The sequence below is a fragment of the Histoplasma capsulatum genome (assembly GCF_000150115.1).
Source record: "Histoplasma capsulatum G186AR genomic scaffold supercont2.16, whole genome shotgun sequence".
In the NCBI taxonomy this organism is placed as follows: Eukaryota; Fungi; Ascomycota; class Eurotiomycetes; order Onygenales; family Ajellomycetaceae; genus Histoplasma; species Histoplasma capsulatum.
The window spans coordinates 234173-257189 of NW_025544816.1; the positions used below are offsets into that span (position 1 = coordinate 234173).

Here is a 23017-nt window from a genome sequence, read left to right on the forward strand (position 1 = left end):
GAAGGCTTTTCCTCTATGCTCGGGAACTCCATTGTCGTTACCTTCTATCCCTGTTTCCCCCCGTTATGCGTAGATAGACTAATTGATGCTCGTCTGCTGGAATGAGGCTTCTCCATTTGATCGAGAATAGTGGACATCACGTGAGCCTACCTCTGGCTGAATGCCAAGCTTCCTTATCGATAAGATAAGACCCAGCCCTAGCGTGTTTCCGTCGCGTTTCCGGCGCGTCATCGCGTTGGATGCTCGATCGAGAAGATTTCAACTTCCTCCACTCAACGACGATATATGTGGATGCATGGACTTTCGTTCTCCGGATATAGTTAACTCGTCAATACGCATACCATTGACCACTACATTTTCTTCAGCCTTAGAATGCCATACTTTTCCCCTTAAATTCCGGGTTTCAGCGGAGGCCGGTTCGCCAGTCCGGGTCGGACAATCCAGAGCCTACTCCCAGTCGCGCAATTTGTTTACACGTCGTTGTCTCTCCTCCTAATAGGTTACGGTAGCAGTTGGAATTGGAGTTGGTAGAATGGAAATGGATACAACTCCCACTCGCGACCCGTCGCGGTCCACAATCACACCGGACCGCGATGCGCACGGTGGAAATGACAGCGATGATGCCGGCGTCAATTCGCCTGCCATATTGACGCCAGGCGCAAAGATTCGGGCCATTATGGCAGCGTATGATTCTGATTCTGATTCTGATCCCGGTTTGGGGGGGCAGCGGGAGAAGGGGCTGGAAATTAACCACTCAAGTCGCCCTACTAATAGCAGCCACAATCATGCTGCCAGCAAGAAGACAGAGAAGCCTGTGTCAAGGCCATTGTTTACACCATTTACTTATCATCCTCAGGATGATGACGATTCTATGGATGAAGAGGAAGAGGAGTTACCTGTGCAGCCCAAGGGAAGGATGGCGGCAAGGATGCAGGCGTCAGCGGCGGAGCTGGGTGCAGCTGTGCCCCAGAGGGACAGCTCGCATGAGCGGGGTTTGATAGGGTTGATACAAGAGCCGGAAGGTATTACTGAGGGTGATAAGGGTGTTCCCCCTCCGGTTTCTGAGGATGAGGAGGAGGAGGAGGAGGATCAAGATGTTCGCGCACCTGGAAGGAGGAAAATATCTGCTGTAGCAATGGAGTCGCGTCGTTCGTATTCTCCCCTCTTTGTACCGGAGGGGTCGCCCGGACTTAATGCAATTACGGGCGGAGCCATGGAGACGGACGATGAAGTCCAAACAAGCACAAGGAGAGCCCGTCCGAGTCGCGGACGGAGATCTGCCTCGATAGTTTCGAACCGATCATTTTCGCCCCTGTTCGTCTCTCAGGATTCTCCCATTGCGAAAAGAGACTCTGATAATATGCGGGATGTCGTGGAAACGGATGATGAGGATGGGGGGATCGGATCAAAAGCCCATAATAGGCTTATGGCTCTCGTTGAGAAGAAGCGAAAGGAACGCGAAGCCCGCGAACAGCTAGAGGCAGAGAAGAAAGCCGCCAGGTTACAAAGATCGAGCGAGCTAGAAGAAACGCTACTAAGCTCTGATCGACTCAGCGACGACGGTGATGATTCGGAGTCTGGGAGGAAGTTAACGCAACATTCGCGCCCCTCTGTGCGAAAAGCAAGTAAGAAGGCATTGCTGGAGATGAATCGCGAGACTCAACGTATGAGTCGTAACATGCAGCTGGCACACCAGGCTGTGACGAAGAAGAAGATCACGCTAGATAGCTTTTTGGCTAAATTTAATAGCAGAAGTTCGTCGATGAATGCGACTGCGACTACAACTCCTGCAACTGCTTCGTCGGATCGTGAGGAATGTCAACATAGGCATAGCAGCACACCTCCCACTTCGCCGCTGGAAGAGGGGATTTCAGAGGGCAAATCCCTGGATGTGGCTGCCAAAGATAACGGAAGTGGAGTTAACGTGTCGAATGATGATGACGACCCTTATCTTCCATCCGTGGCAGAAGTATTCGCTGCATCCGTTCGGGATTCTCACGCACAAGTTGATCCCTCTCGTCTGGAGCGGCGACAATCGAAAGCGCCCTCCGTTGCTCCAGCACCCGAAGTATCCAATAAAACAACACGACCCGTTCGTGTCCGTCTCTCCCGCCAATTGGTCGCTGAGAGTCAAAAGAACGACGCCGATTCTGATTTGGAAATCATCACTTCTCCTGCTAAAACCCGTCGCATCGCTGTGTTTGAGAATCTTCCGGCGCGTAATAACCAGTCATCCTCCACATTGCTGAAACTTAGAGCTCTAGCGCAGCTCACGTCTCCGCCGCGCCACGGACATACAGCCATGATGACCCGGAGTGAACTGGATAGCGACCTGTTCAGACGCGCACGGCTGCAGGCGTTACAAGAACGGCAGGAGAAGATTGAGCAGTTGAGGGCCAAGGGAATTGTTATTGAGAGTGCGGAGGAACGTCAGCGTGTTAATGATGAGGTTGAGGACCTGCTGGAGAAAGCTAGGGGGGAGGCAGAGGAGATTGCGAGGAGGGAAAAGAAAGCGGCGAAGAAGAATGGGGAAAATGTGGATGTCGTTGATGTGGATGATAGTGAAGATGAGGATTATGAGGGAGCGGACGAGGCGGAGGGCCTTTCTAGGTCCGAGGAAGAAGATGGAGAGGACATTACGGTCAGTGATGAGGAGGAAGAGGTAGAAGAGGAAGAGGTAGAGGAGGAAGAGGAAGCCGAGACATTAGAAGAAGGTGACAAGTCCGTTGATGAGAGAGATGAGGGTACCGGGTTCATCCGTAATGAGGCAGACGAAGCTGAGGCCTCTGAAGGCGAAAGTGAAGGGAGCGAATTCGACGATACGCAAATAAACAGAAGAAGCGGGAATTTCCCACGGAGAAACCGAAGGAATGTTCTTAGCGACGATGATGACGATGATGATGATGAAAATGGAGACGTAGATGCCATTCCCAACCCACAAGAAACACCAGCCCGACTATCCTCCCAGCCTCTCATCCCCGACCTTGGAGCCTTACGGACACCATTAATGAACCTAACGCAAGCATTCGGTGCTACTTTTGCGGATAGCCAGGATATCGAAGAGGACTCTCTCGCCGCGCTTCGCAGAATGCCAGATACTGAGTGCCCCGTTGATCAACTTTTGCTAGAGCGAGACTCACAGGAAATTGTTCGTGACAGCCAAGGGCAGGATTCCGTCCCGCTCGATTTGTTTGCGAGTTATCCACGAGCCGATGGCGAGGACCGGGTGTCAGAGTCCCCTGCTGCTAGGACGATCACATCGTACTCTCAGGCGCCTGAACCTACGCAAGATGCTGGCTTTGTATATTCCCCTTTTGACCAAGGGAAGAGATTTACTGATGCGCACGCACTGGTGCCAGCATCCACCATTGATACGGTGCCAGTTGCTGATGATGGATCTCCTATTGCCCGACGGGCTGGTCGAAGGCTCCTGCGCCGTGGACCTGTGGCCGATCTTTCTGACGTTGATGAGAACAGCGATGATGATGAAGGGCTCCTAGTCAAATCTGACGCCTTTGATGTTATGCGCAAGGCTGTGATCAAGAAGAAGCAGAATGCTGCCCAGATTCTCTTTGACAAGTCGAAAAGTAGGGCGCGCGATGTTGTTGATGAGGTGGCTGAGGAGTCTGAGGATGAATATGCGGGGTTGGGAGGGGCGAGTGATGAAAGTGCTGATGAGGAGGACGATATCGATCTTGGTATGATTAATGATGATAGTGGAGAGGTGGTTGACGAGAAGGAGTTGGCGGCACTTAATGCGTACGTTTTGCCCGTTATGTATTGACAATGGATACTGCCTTGGAGATTAGACTAACCGGATCAAATTTACAGAACTCATTCAAGACAGCAAGACGAGCAGCAAGTCAATAAACTGATGAGGGATATAACTACTGGTGCACTTCGGCGCAGGCGCGGAGCAGGTGGTGACGACTTGGATCTTTCCGATTCCGATGATGAGCGTCTCGCAGCACGCCGTCGTGCAAAGAGAAGGGAATTCGCCAAGATGCGCAAGGCTCTCCTGGCTGATGAAAAGATAGGGCAGATCGCAGTGGATCCGAAAAAATCTGCTTTCTTGCGCACTATCGAAGATAGGGATGTGGACAGTGATGTGCAGATGATGGATTTCATGGAAGGCGGAGATGTGAGCAGTTCGCAGGACACGTCACAGGACAATACTATCGGCCGCCATCAAAACCACGCAGGAGTGAACGATCATTCTGCCGAGCAGGACGATGTTTCCATAGCCAACAACAAGCGCAAGCGCCCACTTGACCAGTCGGGTCCCGATATGCTGAATCGTGCGCCGTCGCACATGCGTCGTACAGCGGAGAGCGCGATCAGGAACAAGCCCTTGACGCTCGCTGAGATCCGCGAGTCGGTATCTTTCCTCCTTGATGGGGTCGATTCTAATGCCTCAGAACCACCCGATGAGGATATACTACTCTCCGATGAGCAGATGGATGGCGAGGCCTATTCACGACACGGTGAAATCGCCGACGAACAGCAGGAAGAAAATAACCTGGAAACCCACCCCTTCCCCGCTGACAATAGCGACAGCAACGACAATCCTATCCAATCAACCACCAGTGACACGGGCTCCAACACTAACCACATCCACCCCCGCCGCCGCCAGCGCGGCAAAGTCGTCGACCGCCTCTCACTCCGCAGACAAGCATCCTCCAATGCCGCCCGCACTTCCAACACCTCAACCCCCACAACAATAACCACGACTTCAGGCACCCGTCAGGCCTTCTTCGCCAACGACAGCGCGCCATTCTTCAAGCGTCCACCACCCCTGATCCGGCGCGCAACAACATCTTCGTCATCTTCGTCATCTTCATCCTCTTCCGCGGCGAGCTCGTCGGTGACGTATGGCGCGGGTTTGGCGGTGTCGGTGACGGAGTCACGAGCGGGAGTTCAGTTGCACGGTGGTAATGGGAAGAAGGGGTCTGTGAACTACTATGCAGCGGCGAGGGAGAGGCAGAGAGAGTGGGAGCTCAGGAGGGGGGAGAAAATGGACAGCCAGAGTGGGAAGGGAGTGGGAAACGGAGGGAGGCCGGCCGGAGGTGTTTTGAGGGGATTGCTAGGGGGTGGGGGTTGGGAGTGAAGTTCTTGTTGGATTTAAGGGTATCCTGCTTAGTTACTTCGCTTACCTTTTTGTGTATTCAATTTAAGGGACTGGTTGTACGGAATAGTATTTTGCTAGTGGCATGAATGGATGAATGAATGGAATTTCAATATAACTCGGTCTCATATCTATCCATTGTAGCCTTTTCTTCCTCTGTTGGTAATAAAGATTACACTTGAGGAATGGCATGCTCTCGTGGCTAGGGTAAAATTTACCCCTGATAAGTCATAACAGCATAATTGCACTTGGTCTCGCATAGCTGGGGGGTCACAATATATCCCACTCAACACCAACCACCCACTTCTCCACCCTGACATCCTGTCCCCGAGTTTCATCGGTACTCCCAGCAACATGTGCGAAACAATCCACCCCTTCCCTACCCTCTCTCATTGGCCTGTTACTTCCAAATTCTTCAATTTCCATCTCCCAAACGAGCCCGCGACGGATTCCTATTCTGTCCCCCTTTGACACGGTATGAGTCGGCTGAGATGATGACGCACTCCGGTGTGGATGCTGCCCTGGAGTGCCAGAAATACTGCGATTCTGCGTGCGTGATGGGGTGGAGATGGGGTCCCCAAATACTAGGATTTTGCGCGATGGAGGCTCTTGTCGAATTGCGGATGGCACTGTGCGATGGGCGCTTGTACTGACGGTGCCACTCGCGCTAGCTGTGGAAGCATTGCTTATGGGATTAGATATGATTAACGTCACAGGAGCAGGATGGCCAGAAGTATACACGTCGGAGGACGCCTGACGGCGGATATCAACCACTTCAGCTACTAGGTAGTAATTAGCTGGTCGTGCTGGGGGGAGCATTTTCATCTCCCTGGGTCCCTGGGTGCTGCTCGTCTGTGTGCTGTGGAATTGGGATGCATGTTTTGCTGCTTCTGCTTCGAGCAGCCAGCCGCGGACAGAGGCGGCTATGCCGCCCGGTACACAGTTTTGGGTGGTGGAGATGGAGCGCCTAGGACGACCAGGGGTAAAGGATCTTTTATCCAAGCTTTGGGTATTTTGGAGATTCTCGGGGGGGTTGGGATGGGTCAAAGGGAGGATAAAGTGCGGTTGTCGTCGTTGTGAAGGGGTTGGCGCACTAGTTGGCGTCATCTGGAATGAAGAGGTGATATGAGTAGATATGGAAAATGAGGAAGGCTGATGATGATGTAAACGGAAATAGGGCTGTTCAGTAGGCGATGAAGGCCTCTCGCCATAGGCTATGCTTGATGGAAGCAGTGGGGTAACTGACTCATGGGATATGACTTGACGGAATGGAGTATTCGGTGATGCGATTGAGGAGACGGGTGAGTGAGGTTGGGGCGATGACGGAGACGTAGATGGATGAGACGGGCATGAAGAGATTGTATCCGCGTTAGGGTTGTCAAGAGTAGGAGATGATACTCTCCGACGTTTTGCCTTGCGTCCTTCAGGTGTTGGGGGAAAAGTGGAATCGATTTCGGCATCAACATCAAACCCCCCTTCGTCGTTCTGAGTTTCTGTGTATCCCCCTAATGGGGAAGAACTAGAGTCATCATGGAATAGAATTTCCTCCTCATCGCTATTGGAATCTTGTATTTCATCCTCCCTCGAATACATACATGGCGAGTCTCCTGTCTGCATGCCAACGTCTGCAAGGGCAGAGGATGGAGGTACAGCATCGCCAATGTCGGTCTCGACGTCGGAAACATGTCCGCCCCTTTCAGTAAAGTGAAAACGCGGCGTTGCTGCAAACTGAGATGCAGCGCTCGAGGGAGCAGTTGACCCAAAGATAAAACGCGGAGTTCGCGAAACTGATCCAATCCCTGCAGCGGGAGAGGCTCTACTTATAATGTGACTTCGCCTTTCTGGAGTCTACATCACGTCAACACGGTGCCACAATTCTGTGGGAGTTTCTGGAAACGAATATGCTTTCCAGGGGCACGTACTTTAGCTGGAGCCATCTCGTATACGAGTCTTAAGGATTCAGCACACAATGGTCATGCTGCGGTCTGACCTATCTCCTAGGGTCGTTGTTTGTTCGCCTAGCATCCACATGGTTTTATGTGGGAATTCACCTGGCCCGTATATGGGAAACCACGCTCACATTTGCTCTAAGCTTCCGTGCGCTGTGCTGTCTTTATTCTCTCAGGGGGCCAACATTACTGGGGAATATTAGGAGTAACTGCCAAGTCGGCTTATTTCAGCATATAGCTGCCGTTGTATACTGTTCTGATGCTCCACTGAGTTGGTCTCCGTCTCCCCGAACAGCCCCCGGGTTCGTAACTGACTGGTAATTTCAAAACAGATATAGAGATATATATATGGATATACATTGTGATATGTTGATAGGAACTGCGGTCGTCGAAACAAGGTTGTGCACTACGCTGGAAGTGGCATAGGTCATCTCGGCACCAAATCCACTCCCTGCGTATATTATAACCACAACAATATCTAGAACAGATCGTCTCCAATTCCCCAATTCCCCACAGCTGCTTTCCGTCCCATTTCTGTAACTCCAACAAATGCCTCCGCGCATCCTCCTCCTCACCCTTGACGCCTTCCACACCCTTTTTCATCCGCGCCTTCCGGTGCATATCCAATACGCCCAAGTCGCGCAATCCCTCGATTTCCCCCCACATCTCTGCAGAAACAATATCCCCACTGTCGACCTCGCAGCGAAAATCTCAACCGCCTTCCGCGCTGTGTATAAGCACGAGAGTGCCACGAGACCAAATTTTGGCCGCAATGTTGCCGGTTTCGGTGGACCAAGGGAGTGGTGGGGTAATGTGATACGGGAATGTTTTAAAACGGTTGCGAGGGAGGACGACGCGCTAGCTAGTAAGGGCAAGGCCGTGGGTGGGACGGAGGCTGGTGTTGAAATTGAGGTCCCAGAGGAACTCGTCCAGAGGTTGCTGAAACGGTTCGAGAGCCGGGAAGGATATTTGCTGTATCCAGATGTAGAAGCGTTTATGACCCGGATGAGGCGGTGGAGAGTGGGGAGACGGTTGTATGGATCCAGTGATGGTTCTCGGGGATTTGAGAGGGTGATTGTAGGTGTTATTTCGAACTCTGACGATAGGAATGCCAATATCTTGTCAAGCTTGGGGGTACGTGTTGGGCCGCTGGGGTGGATCGCTACTAACACTTCTAGCGGTGTTACTACCAGTGATGGGACTGGTTCGGATGGAAACACACCGGCTGATATAGATTTTATCGTTACTAGCTATGAGGCAGGAGAAGAGAAACCTCATCGAAAGATTTTCGATTTCGCCAAGGAGAGGGCAAAGAAATGCCTTGAGGGGGATGGATCTTTGCTATTGAAGGATACAGATTGGACCTGCATACATATTGGGGACCATTATGAAAAGGATTACGAAGGGGCTATTAATGCTGGCTGGGACAGCTTTCTCCTTCCTAGAGATGGAGATGGGCCTGCTTTGTCCACCTATCGCCCTGGGTCGTTAGCATCAGTAAAACAAATACAGGCCTTAACGGACATATTTCCAAAGCTGGGCATTGATGCATAGAATGCGAGAGAATGGAGATATCACGGAATGTTCCTATTATCGCCGGTTGTAATATCTTGGCGATTAGCATTCATTTTATATCGCGAATATGCTTTGCATATACATCGGAGAGAAAGCAGAAGGGTATCAAGAATTATCAACAGCCCGAGATACGACCTTCAACGTATCCAAAGCAACCTTACTCCCCCATTTAACGATCCTCTTCTCCCTTTTTGATACCACAATATCTGTCTTCACAACCACCTTGCGAATAAAGTAAATTAGGCGCGGGACAATCTGCGGAGTCTCCCGAGTTCGCAGAAACACATCCGCAAGCGCCTTTTCGTCAAGCTCTGTCTCATCCGCTCCGTCGTCAGCCACAGATGGTGCTTTTTCATTCTGCTTCATCTTCTTCAGTCTTTTCTGTTGCGTCTGCACCATGACAGTAACAAGCAGCAACTCAACAAACGTCTTCGTCTTCGGCTGCAAGTACGCAAATTCCAAGACCTTGAGGATGCCCAGGGTAAGCGCACCGTCCGCAACCATGCTGCCAAACATTTTCGCCAAATTCACAATGGCTTTGCTGGTCACTGTATTATCGCTATCACCGTCAACGTCGGCGTCTGAGCCCTCTTCCAGGTCACCCTTCTCGCCCATCCGCTTAAACACATCCCATAACGAGAACATGAACGCCATTTTCATTCTCCGCTCCCCGCAGAGCTTCCGCGCTAGGAGTGTGTAATACGGGTTATGTGCTTCTTCTTCCATAGCACAGTGCAAGACAACACGAGGGATCTCCCCCTCCTGGTTCCGTTTTAATCGCAGTTTCGCCAGGCGGATATGCGCATCTCGGCAGTCAGCCGCCGACATAATCGCGACAAATATGGATCGGCGAACATCGGTATTCATCCGATGAGCTCGGGCTAATTGCGCGAGATCGACCTCGTCACCGCCGATATCGTCGGCTAGCGTGTTCGAAAGAGCTGCCGTGGCATCCAGAACTGCCGAGGCAGATTTGGTCGTGGGGTCATCGTTTTTCCAACTTGCGCCCACTAGCCACCACTTCCCCTTTCTGGAGGAATTGTGGATATCTGCGCGGCCGATGCGTAGGGGCTCACTGGCGCGGAGGGTGCGTGAGTTGTTGAGGGATCCGAGAATTTTCCTCATACGGGTGATGTGCTCGGATGAGATGGAGGATGCGGTCGCGCCCGTTTTTAATCTGTTATTTTTAAGGTCTGTCATAGTTTCGATCATGAATTTTGTACGGACGGATAACGCGCCCTCACCGATCTGGGAGACTGCAGGTTGAATGAGGAGAATTATGTCTTTTAGCGAGGACGGGTCGTCTTGTCGCAGTTGGGGCCCGGAATCTGAGATGAATAAATTAGCAGATGGAACCTAGACGTCCGGAAGAGGGTACTAGGTATTATTACTTCTGATAATTTTCAAAAGTAGCTCTGTATTCATTTCATTGATTTCCTCCAGGAAAAGGCGGATGTAGTCGAAAATCAAGCTACATCCGAGAACATGGAAGTTATAAAGATGCGACAGTAGAGATATGGCATTAATCGGCTGTTTACCGAGTCCACCGTCCTTTCTCTGGTAATCGTCATCAAATCTTTTGACGATTCGTTCTACAAACTCTGCCCCAAAGTCCATGCCCAACACCTTATACATAGCTGCTATGAAGCCAGCATGTAGGATGATGAATGTGTCCTGCAGAACGCTTGGGTTGTAAATCATGTCCATCAACAGGTCGATTAACGTCGAGGTGACACTGTGCCGTGGATAGTCCTGATAGAGTTTCTCGACGTCTCGAAGAATTGAGACGAGGTTTGCTTCGGAAAGTTTGTTAAGATGGCCCTGGGCCTGTCGTCGTAGACGGGCTAGGGACTCTGCTTCACTGGCCGCCGGGGCTCGGAGGGATGGGGGTATGTATTTGCGTGCAACTGTATCCACGGCCACAACTGGTGCGACGTATGGATTTTCCCGTCTTTTGGGCTTGGGAGGTGAATTCTCTGGATCCTCGTCTTCAAACCCTTCAAATTCATTCCCCAGATTACCTCCCTCGCTACTCCCACCACTCCAGTCACTGCCCTCAGATTCGGAAACCTCCTCGCTTCCGCTATCACTAGCCGTATCCATTCCCTTACGAACTTCTCGCGCTGCAGCCTGCGCCTTCAATCTCTTCCGCTGCAGCCATTCATCCCCTTCCCTCTTCCGCTTCCGTGATTCATCCTCCGAGTCACTCCCGCTCGGATCACCGAATAAATCTGCTAACCCTTCATCATAAAATGATTGTGGCAACTTCCCTTTCTTCCCTTTGATGCCCAATTTTTTCTCTAGAGTAGAGATCTCTGCATCGTCCTCCGCCAATTTTGCCTCCACTGCTCTAGATATCCTAGTCCGCCCTGCAGAATTCCTCCTTCCGTTCTCGTCACTTTCTTCCGAGTTATCATCCTCCTGTTCATCACCTTCGTTTTCATCAAGCAAATCCGAAAAGCCCCCTTCTTCGTCTCCATCAGCCCCTTCGTCCGACTCAACCTCAGACTCGTCAATGATCTTTCTCTGCCCCTTCAAGATCGAATTAGGCGCCTTCGCCGCATTTAACTTCGCAGTCTGCTTTAGTTTCCCGTTAACCCTTCCAGTCACGGACGGAGTGCTTCGCATGTTCCCCTTATCATCCCTCACACCCCCCTGAGACCACTTCCCTTGTTGCACAGACAGTGTGCGTTTGTTGTTCGTCCGAGCCGCTTTCCGCTGTTCCTTGCGGGAAAGAGGAGCATTGTGTCGGCGAGCTCCTCTACGACCATTAGTCGGATCTGAAATGCCCAGCTCCTCCCGGAGCTGCTTCGGGAGCTGCGTCGTATTGTAGAGGGGGCGCGGCATGGTCGCGGAGCGGTAAGATTGACCGACTGAATGGGTCCTGCGTCAGATGGCATTCTGAGGAACTTTTTTCTGCCGCGCAAGTTGGAAAGCGGTGTGCGGAGCTTCTACAACCCCACGACAATGAATAAGATTATTTCAGACTCGGTGATTACTAGTACCTAATGACAATGACGCTCACGATATTCTCGATGCGAACGCAGCTCATTTGATATATAAGCTAGCGTATAGCCCCGAGACGGAAAGAAAAGGATATCTGCAATCAATCGAAAATATACAACCCGAGTGCAAGTGCGAAATCAACAACCCCACACACTCCGCCCAAAATGTCCGGTCCCCATCTCTCCAATGATGAGGTGAGTATATATATTTAATCCTATCTACATAACTTCATGAAGGAGGAATTGATAATCCCAAAACCGAACTACAGTTCTTCGCCGCCCTAAAAGCACTCCTAACAGCCCAATCCACAAAAGCGCGCGGCTCCATATTCCTCACACAAAAGCGGCTACCTATCAGCACAACCACCGCTACCGCCTCCCCCTCCCCTACACAGTCAGAAGATACCACAGCAGCCCTACCGTCGACATCACCAGTACCCGCACCCATGCCCGTCCTCGTCCGCGCCACAAACGGACGACACAAAGGGGCCAAGTCGAAGGTGTCGACGATCATTCAGCCGGATGATATTGAGGGGTTCTTTGTGAAATATGCCGAGATCTGCAAGCTAGGGATGGTGGGGATGAAGAAGAGGGATCGGAGTGGGAAGAAGAAGGCGAAGGGAAAGGGTGGGAAGGGAAAGGCGTAGCCAGGAAGGGGCTTGCTTTATTATCGCTCCGGAGGGGAAGGGGAGAGGGTTGTTGTGCAATAGAGATGAGATATGCGAGCTCTGCATCTGGTTGTTAGGCGCCATAGGTGTTTCCTTTGAAGGGTTATGATTGTTTTTTTTTTTTTTTTTTTTTTTTTTTAATTTCCATTTTGTTTTGCATTAGAACTGTGCTGAGCGTTCGACTTGATATTTCAGTGAATGTGGAGATTTACGTATGGGTGGGAGATCTGGATAGAGAATTTTCCTCTTTGATTTGAAATGTGACTTGAGGCCTGGAGATGCATTCGATGTAGCCACGACATTGTGAAATTTAAATGGTGTGAAATTGGAGGATATTGCAGACAAACGCTAAGCAACTATAAGAAACGCCGTATCATAATAGAACATATAAAAGTGCATACATAGCAGACAGATCGCCGATAATAGCGCCAGTGATATCAAATAAAGCCATAGAGGATAAAGGATAGGAGACAAGGACAACGGAAGTGAGCGCTGATGCATATAAAATGTAGTGGAGCCGTGCAGGTCTTGATCAATGGCCGTAAATCGATTGTCGATCGAGTTTGCAGAGGATCATCAGAACTCCTAGAAAACCACTCGGCAATAACCCAAACCGTGCATACCTACCCGCCAAATAGTAACCGTCCATCCATAATCGCAAGGATTCAAGTTCGCCAGATCAACACAAAGACTAAAACGAAAAGTTCAACAGGTCAAGCAATAGCCATCCGCATATTAAAATACATTAATAGATTGTTTCAATAAAGGTACACACCGAGAAGAGGACTGCTCTAGACCATCCTCAATGATGGCATAGTCAATAAATACTATTACTCAGTCCAACTCTTCCTCCCAAAGTTCAAAATGGCCGTTGTCGATGCTGGGATCGGCTGCCTTTACTGAAGCAGCTGTTGACAGTGGGATACCGAAGTCATCCTCACTCCAAATGCCATCGTCAGAGTCAGAGCCATCGTAATGATTGTCTGATTCGTCGGTATTGGTGGCACGAGATTCGCCTCCATGGGCGAGACGAGCCGCGATGTGAAGGATTATAGCTAAAACTTGGATCGGAGTACCTACGATGAAGGAGCAGGTTTTCCGAAGGATTGATGCGGTCGTCAAGATGACTGGTGATCCACCTTCAGGGCTCCAACTTGTTGAGGACTGCGTTGGAGTAAGCTCGTGCCTCTTTGGTCCTTGAAGACAGCGTTGGCGTATGGCTGTGCCGGGACTTGTGGTAAGCGTAGATGTAGTTATTCCATTCATGGGACCCGGTGGACTTGATACGCGGTCTGTCTCTAAGGATCCATTCTCTTTCCAAGATGCGACAGCCTCCTCTAGCCCAGCGGGCTCGGCCACAACGGTAGCCCCGGAAATTTCACGGGTATGGATCGGTTTGGGAGGGATCTGTAGCTGCTCTACATTGCCAAGAGGGCGAGAGTCGAGGGGCGACGGGGGCTCAGAGTATGGAGGTGACGGAAGCCCAGAACGAGCCGACTTGAAAGAGTGGAAAGAGTCCATACTTGATGACAGCGTATCCCCATCCGTTTCGCTTTCGCTGTCCGGAAGAGCTTGGAACCTGGCCATGATGGAACCAAAGGTATAAGTAGGTTCCGTGACATTTCTGACTGCTCTAGCTGGGGTAGGTACGGAGGGCGACCCTTCGTAATTGAATGTGGGTGCACGGCGTGCTTTGGGGGTGTTTTCGCTCCCGTCTGTGGCCGCTCCATCTTCTGAGTCCGCATGACTTCTCCCACATCCTACACCATCTGAGCCGGCCTCTCCAAAACTCAATTTCCCAACTTCGACGCTTGGGTCCAGTTTCGGTCGCCAAGCTTTCTTCTTCCGTGGGGTTCTCGCCTCTTCGGGCAACTCGACAGAGAATCCTCGCTTGAAGGGACAGGGTGTGACTTCATATCGAATAATTGAGCGAAGAACCTGCTTCAATGTTTCCACCTGCTCCTTATCTTGCTCTGTTTTGAATGGTAGTTCAATGCGATAATAGGTGAGGCGCTGTATTCTTATGACAAAAGTTGAATTCCCATCCACACACCAACACTGGCAATTCTTCATGAGAGCCCGCACTACGTCGCCAGACTTGAGGAACATGGTTGAGCCGGGAACTTGTTCGATTTTCAAGTAACCCACAGCCACTGTCCTCTCAGTTGACAGGCGCCACGGCAAGGTCTCGACAGCATCAACTACATAGTCAAGGTCTGAGGAAATATCGCTGGGAGGAGCGATGTGGGTGGAATTGGGGAGTTCGAATTTCACGATTTTGGCAGAATGGTGGTGGAATAACACTTCATTGGAACCCGGGCTTGGGCCATCGACAGAACCCAGGCTATGGCGTAACCTCGCGGGCGAGGTCTTGGAACGCTGAAGAGGTTCGCCAGGATCCATTAGATTAAGTATCCGCAGCGGCGGGGGACGCCAAAGAAGCTCGACATGGAAGGGACGCAACGAGTAGGGAGCAACGAGAATGGAATGCGTAGGTATATAAAAACAGGGCAGTAACTAAACGAATGATGACCTAGCCGTTAAATCGATGGACGAAGGCCGTATCAGAACAGATGATGAAACCTGGTACCTGGTGGGAACGAGGGGTTGAGTGAGGGTCTGGAGATCGGAGCTGGGATACGGGACGATGGGGCTCGGCTGGCGCTTAACCTTAGCTAAGAGCTTAGCTAAGGGGAATTCTGCGTGACATCAACTTCCATCCGTGGATGCGGTTGAGCGTGGATCAAAGATAACCATATATCCGGAAAGCGAAGATACTCTTTTCAGCGGTGTTCAGCTTTCCATCGATTATTGGCTGGCTATATGACCTAGATATTGCCACTCAGGACATCAGCAATGTCTAATTTCGAACCAAATGCCATTATTCGCGGAGCCCAGCTTACACTAGTAGGAGGTGAGTGTTCCCGTTGATGGCCAGTCGATGCACAGATTTCAGGTGCATTGCATATCTACACCGATTCTACTCGCGAGATAAATTTATGTGCAGGAACCTCAAGATCCATCCTGCTAATCGTCTTTGTTATTTGCTTGTTTGTTGCCCAATTAGCCCATAGAGCTCTGCAGAACCCGTCCCTCTTCAAGTCGCAACATTACAGGCAAGCAGCCCTCGCGGTTTGTGCCGGGATTGCAATTCGACTCATAATTTCTATTCCAGTATGTATGGAATAGATCATACGTCGTATTGATGGTTATTTTAACACTCTCTTTTGCAGGTTGTTGGAGTTAAGTTCGTAATATGGCTTCTCTCCTGGGTTGTCAACTTGGACGCGGCAACATGGGACGATACAATCATTAGCCATCTTGACTTTATATCAACATACGTCCTACAAGTGCCATTCTTGTTGATGACCTTGATGCGCTATATTACTCCTACATTAGACGATATGTATGTATTCCAAACCACCGCCGTACCTAATTGATGTGGCGACTCAGTGTCTCACTGCTTACTGCTGCTGAAGGTTTATGGAATCTCTCCGATGGGTTGATTCGACCTATATCGAAAAACACAAATCAGATCATCCCGAGGGTTTGCGAGCCCTGTATTATCCCCATCTCAGGATGTATTCAGTCAGGAGGGATGGCGCCACCACTTCAACTTTGGCCTCGTCTCTAAAGACCTTTGTGATCCGGTATGGCCGGAGAACTGCCACCTCCCTCGCTGTCTATTTGCTCTCGCTGCTCCCAGTTGTCGGAATATTTGTGATCCCAGCTGCCAGTTTTTACGCCTTTAATAAAGGGGTCGGACCTATACCAGCCGTTGTCATATTTGGCTCTGGGCTTGTTGTCCCAAAAAGGATTGTTGTGATGTTTCTACAAAGTTATTTTTCGTCGCGTAGTCTTATGCGAGAACTGGTAAGAAGATGCCGCTATTGTTTTGTTCATCTCGTGCTATTCTTGGTTAAAAATTGCAATTTATTTCATCTTATTCTGGAGAAGTTTATTGACAACATTGACAGCTTGAACCATATTTCTCTCGCATCAAATACACGAAAGAACAAAAAAGGCTCTGGTTTCGTGACCGAGCCGGTGTTCTTTTTGGATTTGCGATTGGTTTCTACACTATGCTTACAGTACCTCTCCTTGGAGTTCTAGTTTATGGTATTGCAGAAGCGTCAACAGCATATTTAATCACCAAAATTACAGATCCTCCCCCTCCACCGGCATACTCCGAGGGATTCGCGGCAAGCCAAATAAGTTGGCGAAACAAGCATGCATTTCTTCGGCTATCATTAGGTTCTCTGGATGTGTACAATATTCAGGCTATCGGCGAGGGACACACTGTCGACAAGAGAGATGAAAGTGAGCCGCAGAAGAAATTCAGCTGAGATTCCTAAGGGTTATCGATCGAAATTGGTTTTATGGTGGCAACTACGAAGTATGCTTTTTTAGCCTTTTTTCTCGGTCGTTTCTTGGGTAGGCGACGTGAATGAGTGGTTACCCCAAGGTTGTACCATTATATTAAATTTGGAAAGTTACGGATCAATATTAACTGAAACGCCTCGCGCGACAGATCACCCTTAATCCAGTATTATTCAATTTCTAACTTTCTCCCCAGATCTTCTGAAACATTCCCTGCTGGGCGCTGCATTCAATTTTAGATACGTCCCCGGAATCTTCGAACCATTCCCTGTCGTGAGAAAGCGACCCTTCACCACCAGCTTCCCTATATATATGGTCCTTTGCCCGGCCATCTTGATTTCTCTCCCTCTTTTCCCTTTTCTCTCCTCCTCATGTTTCCTAACCAGCCGTCTTCGATGGCTGGCTCTTAATCTATTATATTTACAATGGGAAAACTTATGATGACTCAGAGTGCTATATATCCCCTTTGCACGATAAATATCTAATATTTACTTTTCTTACCTCATAGGAACTTGAATCACCTTCTTGCAAATACCCAACTCTACTAACTTTAACGTCAGACTTAAGAAATATAGTACCATGTCGCCTCCGGTCAGTGGGAGACACCCAATCATGCGAGGCGGAAGAATCGAAAGGAGTTTGAATGGGGTTGTTTCCTTGAAGACCACTTAACGAGGAAATATTCAAGCTGACATGTTGGCATTGCCGATTCTTCCGATCGTCTTGGCGTCATCAGAGCGATTAATTGCAAAGCCCATATATGCTGTTTCAAGCTTTATCCTGAAGCCTTTAACACTTTTTTAAATGTGAAAAAGTGCCACTCCGAAGCCCCTAGTACGAGTGACTCCGCATGTGACAATCCAAGCAATTTGCAGACGAAGAGTGACGAGGCGAGTGGCCATCTTGAAAGTGTCCTGACGATACTCACCATCTTTTGGGCCCTGGTTAAGATATTAACACGGCCACGAATAGAATTCCCGGCATTTAAAGGCATCCTGGAGCAGGTAATGGGAATTTTTACTTGGTGTCCTTGTTGGAAAACTTGGAAGAGACAAGGGTCAATTTATGGATGGCGATATGTCGATACTGTACCTACTGGTAATTCCCCAACGACCCTGGGAGGTACATCGGCTACTTTAAAGGCCCTTATTTCAACTCTCCACCGAGAGGTTCATGATATCAATAATGGTTAGCAACTTCTTCCGGGCGATTCCGACGCAGCATGGAGGGGCTCTTCAAAATATATTTACCAGTTCAACACTCAAGGAATATCATGCAACTCATCTAGGAGAATATATGCGACAAGATACATAATCCGGCTCATTAACTTCGAGAAGAAATATACTTTCCTTGACTGCTTCGTTGGATCGTTTTGGTACTCCTATTCAAGCACTACGACCGCCACGCTTTGAGCTCACTGGATTTGTGTCCCCACTGCAACAATCTACCAAATGGCTGATATCCGGGAGGACATTGTGATAACATTTTGTTGTCCTCCTGATTCTTGATTGTTCCACCGACACAGGTTTCCCTCTTCCCCAAGCAAAAATCGGTCAAAATTACCCACCAGTGACCATTCAGCAGTTTCAACAACCGGCTTCATGCAAGGGAAGGGAATAATGCCAATGTCAGCATTGTTGGTTCGGCAGTTTCAGAAGTATGCAGGCATCGTCAAGAGCTAGAACACATGATCTCTACGGCAATTGAATAGCTCATTCATTATCCCTGAGGCTAAATTTCTAATGAAATCGACATCACAAAAATATGGCAGGATAATGGAAGAATTGATGGTTCACCGTCCAATCGAAACTTGCCGAAACTTGCCGAAATATGCATTGCTTGACTAGTTATCCACGTTCGAGTCACTATTTCGGTCCTCAATTATTCGCCGCCAGGCATGTTGAGTAATTACACCATAACTACCGACATATCATGAAAACATTTACTACCATTTTTCAATGAAACAACCGAACCAATGCTCGTGGATCTTTCCAAACATCATTGGGCAAGCTTTTTTCTCATAAATGTTACAGGGGGCTCCTTACTTCTCACCTCCTGGACATGGTGTGAGCGTCGATGCAAAGATTCTTTCAAGACGCTGCCAACACATTTTGAGTACCAATACAAACCGACAACCAAAAACCAGGCCACCAATTACGATGTCTACAGTTTCAACACCGTGGGGGCGTAATTATAGGTCATATGATAGGAACAAGAACTGCGACCCGAGTGTGCTAACCGGGAGAGATAACAACGGCCCTCATGGACCGGGCTTGGCTCCAACGCCCCACAGTTGCTCTTGGTAGATCTTCCACTACCTATGAATCGGTTTGGGGTTGAGGCACTTGTTCAGAGTCTCATCGGGCCGGACAATATACAATCAATTCTTCCGCTGTCGGTAATTGGAATCTAGAGTCCGATTTCCCCAATCCTCTGCGCCCACGTATCCTGATAGACGCAAAATTACGCGCTGGAGGCATTGGATATGATGTCTTATCGAAATCAATCCCCTCGTGAGGGATAATAACAGCAGGGTAGGGGCTACATGAGTGCTGATCGAGGTAATGGTTGGACTCTGCTTTAAAGCCAAAATGAGTGGCCGTGGGTTGGAATTACACCAGGGTTTTTAGAGAATGTTCGAACGCGCAACCAATTTATTCCGCCTCGTTGATTCAACCACGCTGAACTTTAGTAGTCGCTGCGGTCTATTATAACCTTTTTGTCCTCCTTCTTCTGACCTGCCTCCTCTAGCATTCAATTCTATAAATATCGACCAAACCAGAATTATCCCCTGTGTGCAAATACTCAATCACTTTGTGACAACTGCGTGTTTTGTTTACCTGCAGAACATTTCACTTATGACTTGTATCAATTATGTCCATATGCCTCTGGACACTCTCTTCATTTTCTATCTGAGTGAACTCGGATTATCAGAAATTTACCGCACTACGTTGATCGACAGGAGATCTTCCACCTTACTCAGTTTGGATATCGCAATTCCCTATATTGCAATGCGACCGCCTTGCCAGAGCGCACCTTCGTAGGGGGTTGCCGTTTCATCTACAAACCTGATTTATGCGAGGCCCACACTGTGTTGGTTATCCCACGCTAGGAATGTTACGCCCGGGATTCCTGACCCATCGACCACAGGAAACTCATGAAGAGCTATCAGCACACGTCCAATTCCAATGCCTTCATCTAAGCATGTGTTGATTCATCAGATTCGCGTACCTACTTATTTCCCATTAGATGGCTCGATTGGCTGCAGCCGTTGAGGAGTTCTCGATATCATCGGGAGAACTGACAAGCTCTAAAGAATGAGTCTCTGTTGATCTATTGTTCTGGCTGCCCACAGACCCTTATATTATAGGGGGATGCACCTGCGACGCTTTTCTCAAAAGCGTTCAGCAGAGGGATGTTGCAACTTTTATCCTTATCATCTGGGACATGTTAACATCCTGCTTCTCTCTGTGATACCAGCAGGAAGATAGTCGTGAGCTCGGTGTGCGAGTAAAGGTTTTCCACGGCCTTGGCTCACTAGATGTTGCTGGGTTATGATTATCCTACATTGGCAGTTATATAAACCTGGTGTTGCTAGAAGAGAGCTAGACAACTACCTTTATGCCATCTCGCCAACTTTACCCATGACTATTATTAGTTTACTTACCTCTGTGGGTATCCGCAGCATGCCCCGAAAGGAAGCACTAATAGCCTAGATGAGGCAACATGGGCTGACTCTCTGCTGAACAAATACCATGCACTGTGCACAGCTGCACCAAATGTTCAAGTTTTAAAATGAGTATCCTATACTCATATATATGTATTGACCGAGCACGGCAACTTACATGTTCTTCCTCCTTTTCAGTTGCGACGGTAGCCCTTTTTGTCAATGCGAATGGTTCGTATGACACCTCCTGCAGGTTTCAAACGGCACCTCCCTTACATAGAGTGGAAACACCGGACACCAGACCCGGGCTCTAGACCGTGTTGGTATCGATCCTCCGCATTATCTTCGCTACCTTCTCATATAACTATCCTCTTCGAGAATAAACTCGCTGCGACCTATAGCACCTCGACCATTCGGTTGGTAGGCGTAAACGACATTATTTCGATGGCTATTCGTTACAAATTATCTCCATTTGCCTAAATCCTATATTACCTGACTTGCACCCACAGCGAGTACTTTTAGGTGACTGGGCGTCCCTATGTACTATTGTGTAATCGCATTATTACTCTCTGTGGATGCTTTGCCCTGTTATGAGTTTAAAACCCTTCTTATCGTGTCATCCCACGAATCCCTTGCGGTTACCCTTTAATTTTTGGCTCGCTGGGGCAGCTGCCCTCTCAGTTGTGACCTGAGGCTCCGTGTCTTTTTCGAGGCCTTCATGCATACGAACTTCTCTCTGCCTCACATTTCGGTGCTTGCAAACACCGAGAACCACCAGATGCTCGGTGTCTCGATTCCTCCTTCCAGGACCCCACAAGGCTATATCAACGTTCACCCGTACCATCAATATCGGCAGAAAGCTTTCTTCGATTTTTATGAACGAAATGAGTTTCCTGGACAGCAATCTCAAACTCTACCTGGGTCTGAAATGATGTAGCGTCTCTGCCATTCTCAATTTGGAATATTTAACAGCTGTCAAACATCATTGACTTGTGGTTCCCACACGTTGCTGTGACTGGCGGTCGCAGTGTATAGGTGGTGGGATGGTTGGCCATGTCCGCTGTGGGCCGGGTCACACCACCACACCCACGGGTATATATATCACTATGAGCGCAACCATTTAACAAATAGTTACGTTGGCTTTTTGCTATGGATAACCTAGTGGCCATAGTGCTATCTTATCACAGACTCTCAAGCCTATTAAATACAAGACTGCCACTGAAAAGCATCGGATTTTGAAAATCATCTCGGTATGATTACAAGGCTACTACTAACTCACCCTACCAGTCCAATTCTTGAAGAAAACTTCTACAATCTCCTGATTATATTTTATTTTTTAAATGACAATATTCTAACCGTTCCTTCTGTCTTTTATTCTTCTACGGAGTCGATATGGGATGTTACGTGGGAGAGTCTCTGCCACACGGGAAAAAAAGGCGGGGTACAGTCAAAACGTGAAATTAGAACCCAGAAAGATCAAGAGCTTGCTGGACAGCGAACGAAGACAGCCGGCAGCGAGCGAGTTTTTGTTGGTTTCAAGCCTCTCGAAGGCGGGTCCTTAATGTCGATTTGTATGGCGGACTTCAAAAACACGAGTCTTCGTACCACCCCCCACACAACACTATCATACCACAACCGCCCTTAAGATGCACCACCCGATGGACATCGGGGTAGAAGGTCTTGGATACGAACTATTTGTTATATCAAAACGAAAGAAATACGACAGCCAGCATCTCCCAAGATTAACAGTGCTCATCAATTATCTGATGAGATATGGGTTTCAACAGTAACTCATGAGCAGATTGTTGTCTCTGAACAACTCACTTAATATCTTCAGTTTCGTTCTTCATTACCCATGTGGTTTCTACACTATGCTGCGACTGGCGGTCGCAGTGTATAGGTGGTGGGGTGATTGGCCATGTCCGCTGTGGGCCGGGCCACACCACCACACCCACGGGTTATATATATCACTATGAGCGCAACCATTTGACAAATAGTTACGTTGGCTTTTTGCTATGGATAACCTAGTGGCCATAGTGCGATCTTGTCACACTCGCTATACAAAAGACAATGGATGCTGCCGCTCAAACCATCATGAACTGTTCCAAATCACTAATTGCTGGGGACGTTAAAGTGTCGACGGTTGGAGCTTTCTGTCACTATCAAACTTGCCACTGACGAACACAAGTAATGCAAATCGACGTGCTTGCTAATTCTTCTACAAGGCCATGTGATCTGACTCGAGTCGCATTGTGTATCTTGGGCCATCAATTTCGGATGCTCCGACTTGAATGGCATCACAACGTTCCTAAGACTCTTATCGCCGATTAGAATTGGTGTGGGTGCTTGCCTTTCCTGGCAGTTACTATTTCAATCCAAAGAAACTCCAGTTTTATGACATATGTGTCATCATCATGGTTGTGGGGGTGGATATGAATTGGAAGAAATCAGTCAGCGAATTACCAGCCAGTTGGGGTGCTACGACAACCATCTGTTTTTACTAATAATGGTCCACAGGCAAATCTCATATCGCCCAAATAGCCATCTTCGGTTCCCTTTGGTGGGGTTGAGCCTGTGAAATATCGCATAAGGGAATTGTGTCACTGTCGTCTGGGCGAGGATTGCGGGAGAATTGTAGTCAACATTCC

The 23017-nt window shown here is 48.9% G+C and overlaps 9 protein-coding genes across 9 annotated transcripts; 5 read left to right on the forward strand and 4 right to left on the reverse strand.

Moving 5' to 3' along the window:
* Positions 1-538: 538 nt before the first annotated feature.
* On the forward strand, positions 539-5107 carry HCBG_08537 (uncharacterized protein; the record flags this gene model as incomplete). The annotated part of the gene is made up of 2 exons (XM_045435586.1): positions 539-3759; positions 3832-5107. The coding sequence occupies 2 exons, from the start codon at positions 539-541 to the stop codon at positions 5105-5107; spliced, it is 4497 nt and encodes a 1498-aa protein (XP_045283686.1).
* Positions 5108-5395: 288 nt separating this feature from the next.
* On the reverse strand, positions 5396-7062 carry HCBG_08538 (uncharacterized protein; the record flags this gene model as incomplete). Its single annotated transcript, XM_045435587.1, has 2 exons — positions 5396-6973; positions 7048-7062. 2 exons carry the CDS (start codon positions 7060-7062, stop codon positions 5396-5398), a joined length of 1593 nt encoding a protein of 530 aa, XP_045283687.1.
* A 561-nt stretch (positions 7063-7623) lies between these two features.
* HCBG_08539 (uncharacterized protein) lies at positions 7624-8628 on the forward strand (the record flags this gene model as incomplete). The annotated part of the gene is made up of 1 exon (XM_045435588.1): positions 7624-8628. One exon carries the CDS (start codon positions 7624-7626, stop codon positions 8626-8628), a length of 1005 nt encoding a protein of 334 aa, XP_045283688.1.
* Positions 8629-8661: 33 nt separating this feature from the next.
* HCBG_08540 (uncharacterized protein) lies at positions 8662-11496 on the reverse strand (the record flags this gene model as incomplete). The annotated part of the gene is made up of 2 exons (XM_045435589.1): positions 8662-9977; positions 10188-11496. The coding sequence occupies 2 exons, from the start codon at positions 11494-11496 to the stop codon at positions 8755-8757; spliced, it is 2532 nt and encodes an 843-aa protein (XP_045283689.1).
* Positions 11497-11709: 213 nt separating this feature from the next.
* On the forward strand, positions 11710-12433 carry HCBG_08541 (uncharacterized protein; the record flags this gene model as incomplete). The annotated part of the gene is made up of 2 exons (XM_045435590.1): positions 11710-11849; positions 11924-12433. The coding sequence occupies 2 exons, from the start codon at positions 11820-11822 to the stop codon at positions 12299-12301; spliced, it is 408 nt and encodes a 135-aa protein (XP_045283690.1).
* Positions 12434-13156: 723 nt separating this feature from the next.
* HCBG_08542 (uncharacterized protein) lies at positions 13157-14904 on the reverse strand (the record flags this gene model as incomplete). Its single annotated transcript, XM_045435591.1, has 1 exon — positions 13157-14904. The coding sequence occupies one exon, from the start codon at positions 14723-14725 to the stop codon at positions 13157-13159; it is 1569 nt and encodes a 522-aa protein (XP_045283691.1).
* Positions 14905-15178: 274 nt separating this feature from the next.
* Positions 15179-16968, forward strand: HCBG_08543 (uncharacterized protein; the record flags this gene model as incomplete). The annotated part of the gene is made up of 5 exons (XM_045435592.1): positions 15179-15236; positions 15390-15496; positions 15556-15728; positions 15802-16195; positions 16300-16968. The coding sequence occupies 5 exons, from the start codon at positions 15179-15181 to the stop codon at positions 16666-16668; spliced, it is 1101 nt and encodes a 366-aa protein (XP_045283692.1).
* A 313-nt stretch (positions 16969-17281) lies between these two features.
* Positions 17282-18893, forward strand: HCBG_08544 (uncharacterized protein; the record flags this gene model as incomplete). The annotated part of the gene is made up of 3 exons (XM_045435593.1): positions 17282-17293; positions 17476-17890; positions 18736-18893. 3 exons carry the CDS (start codon positions 17282-17284, stop codon positions 18891-18893), a joined length of 585 nt encoding a protein of 194 aa, XP_045283693.1.
* A 1213-nt stretch (positions 18894-20106) lies between these two features.
* Positions 20107-21318, reverse strand: HCBG_08545 (uncharacterized protein; the record flags this gene model as incomplete). The annotated part of the gene is made up of 6 exons (XM_045435594.1): positions 20107-20265; positions 20370-20414; positions 20548-20616; positions 20862-20905; positions 21012-21262; positions 21287-21318. 6 exons carry the CDS (start codon positions 21316-21318, stop codon positions 20107-20109), a joined length of 600 nt encoding a protein of 199 aa, XP_045283694.1.
* Between the last annotated feature and the right edge of the window lie 1699 nt (positions 21319-23017).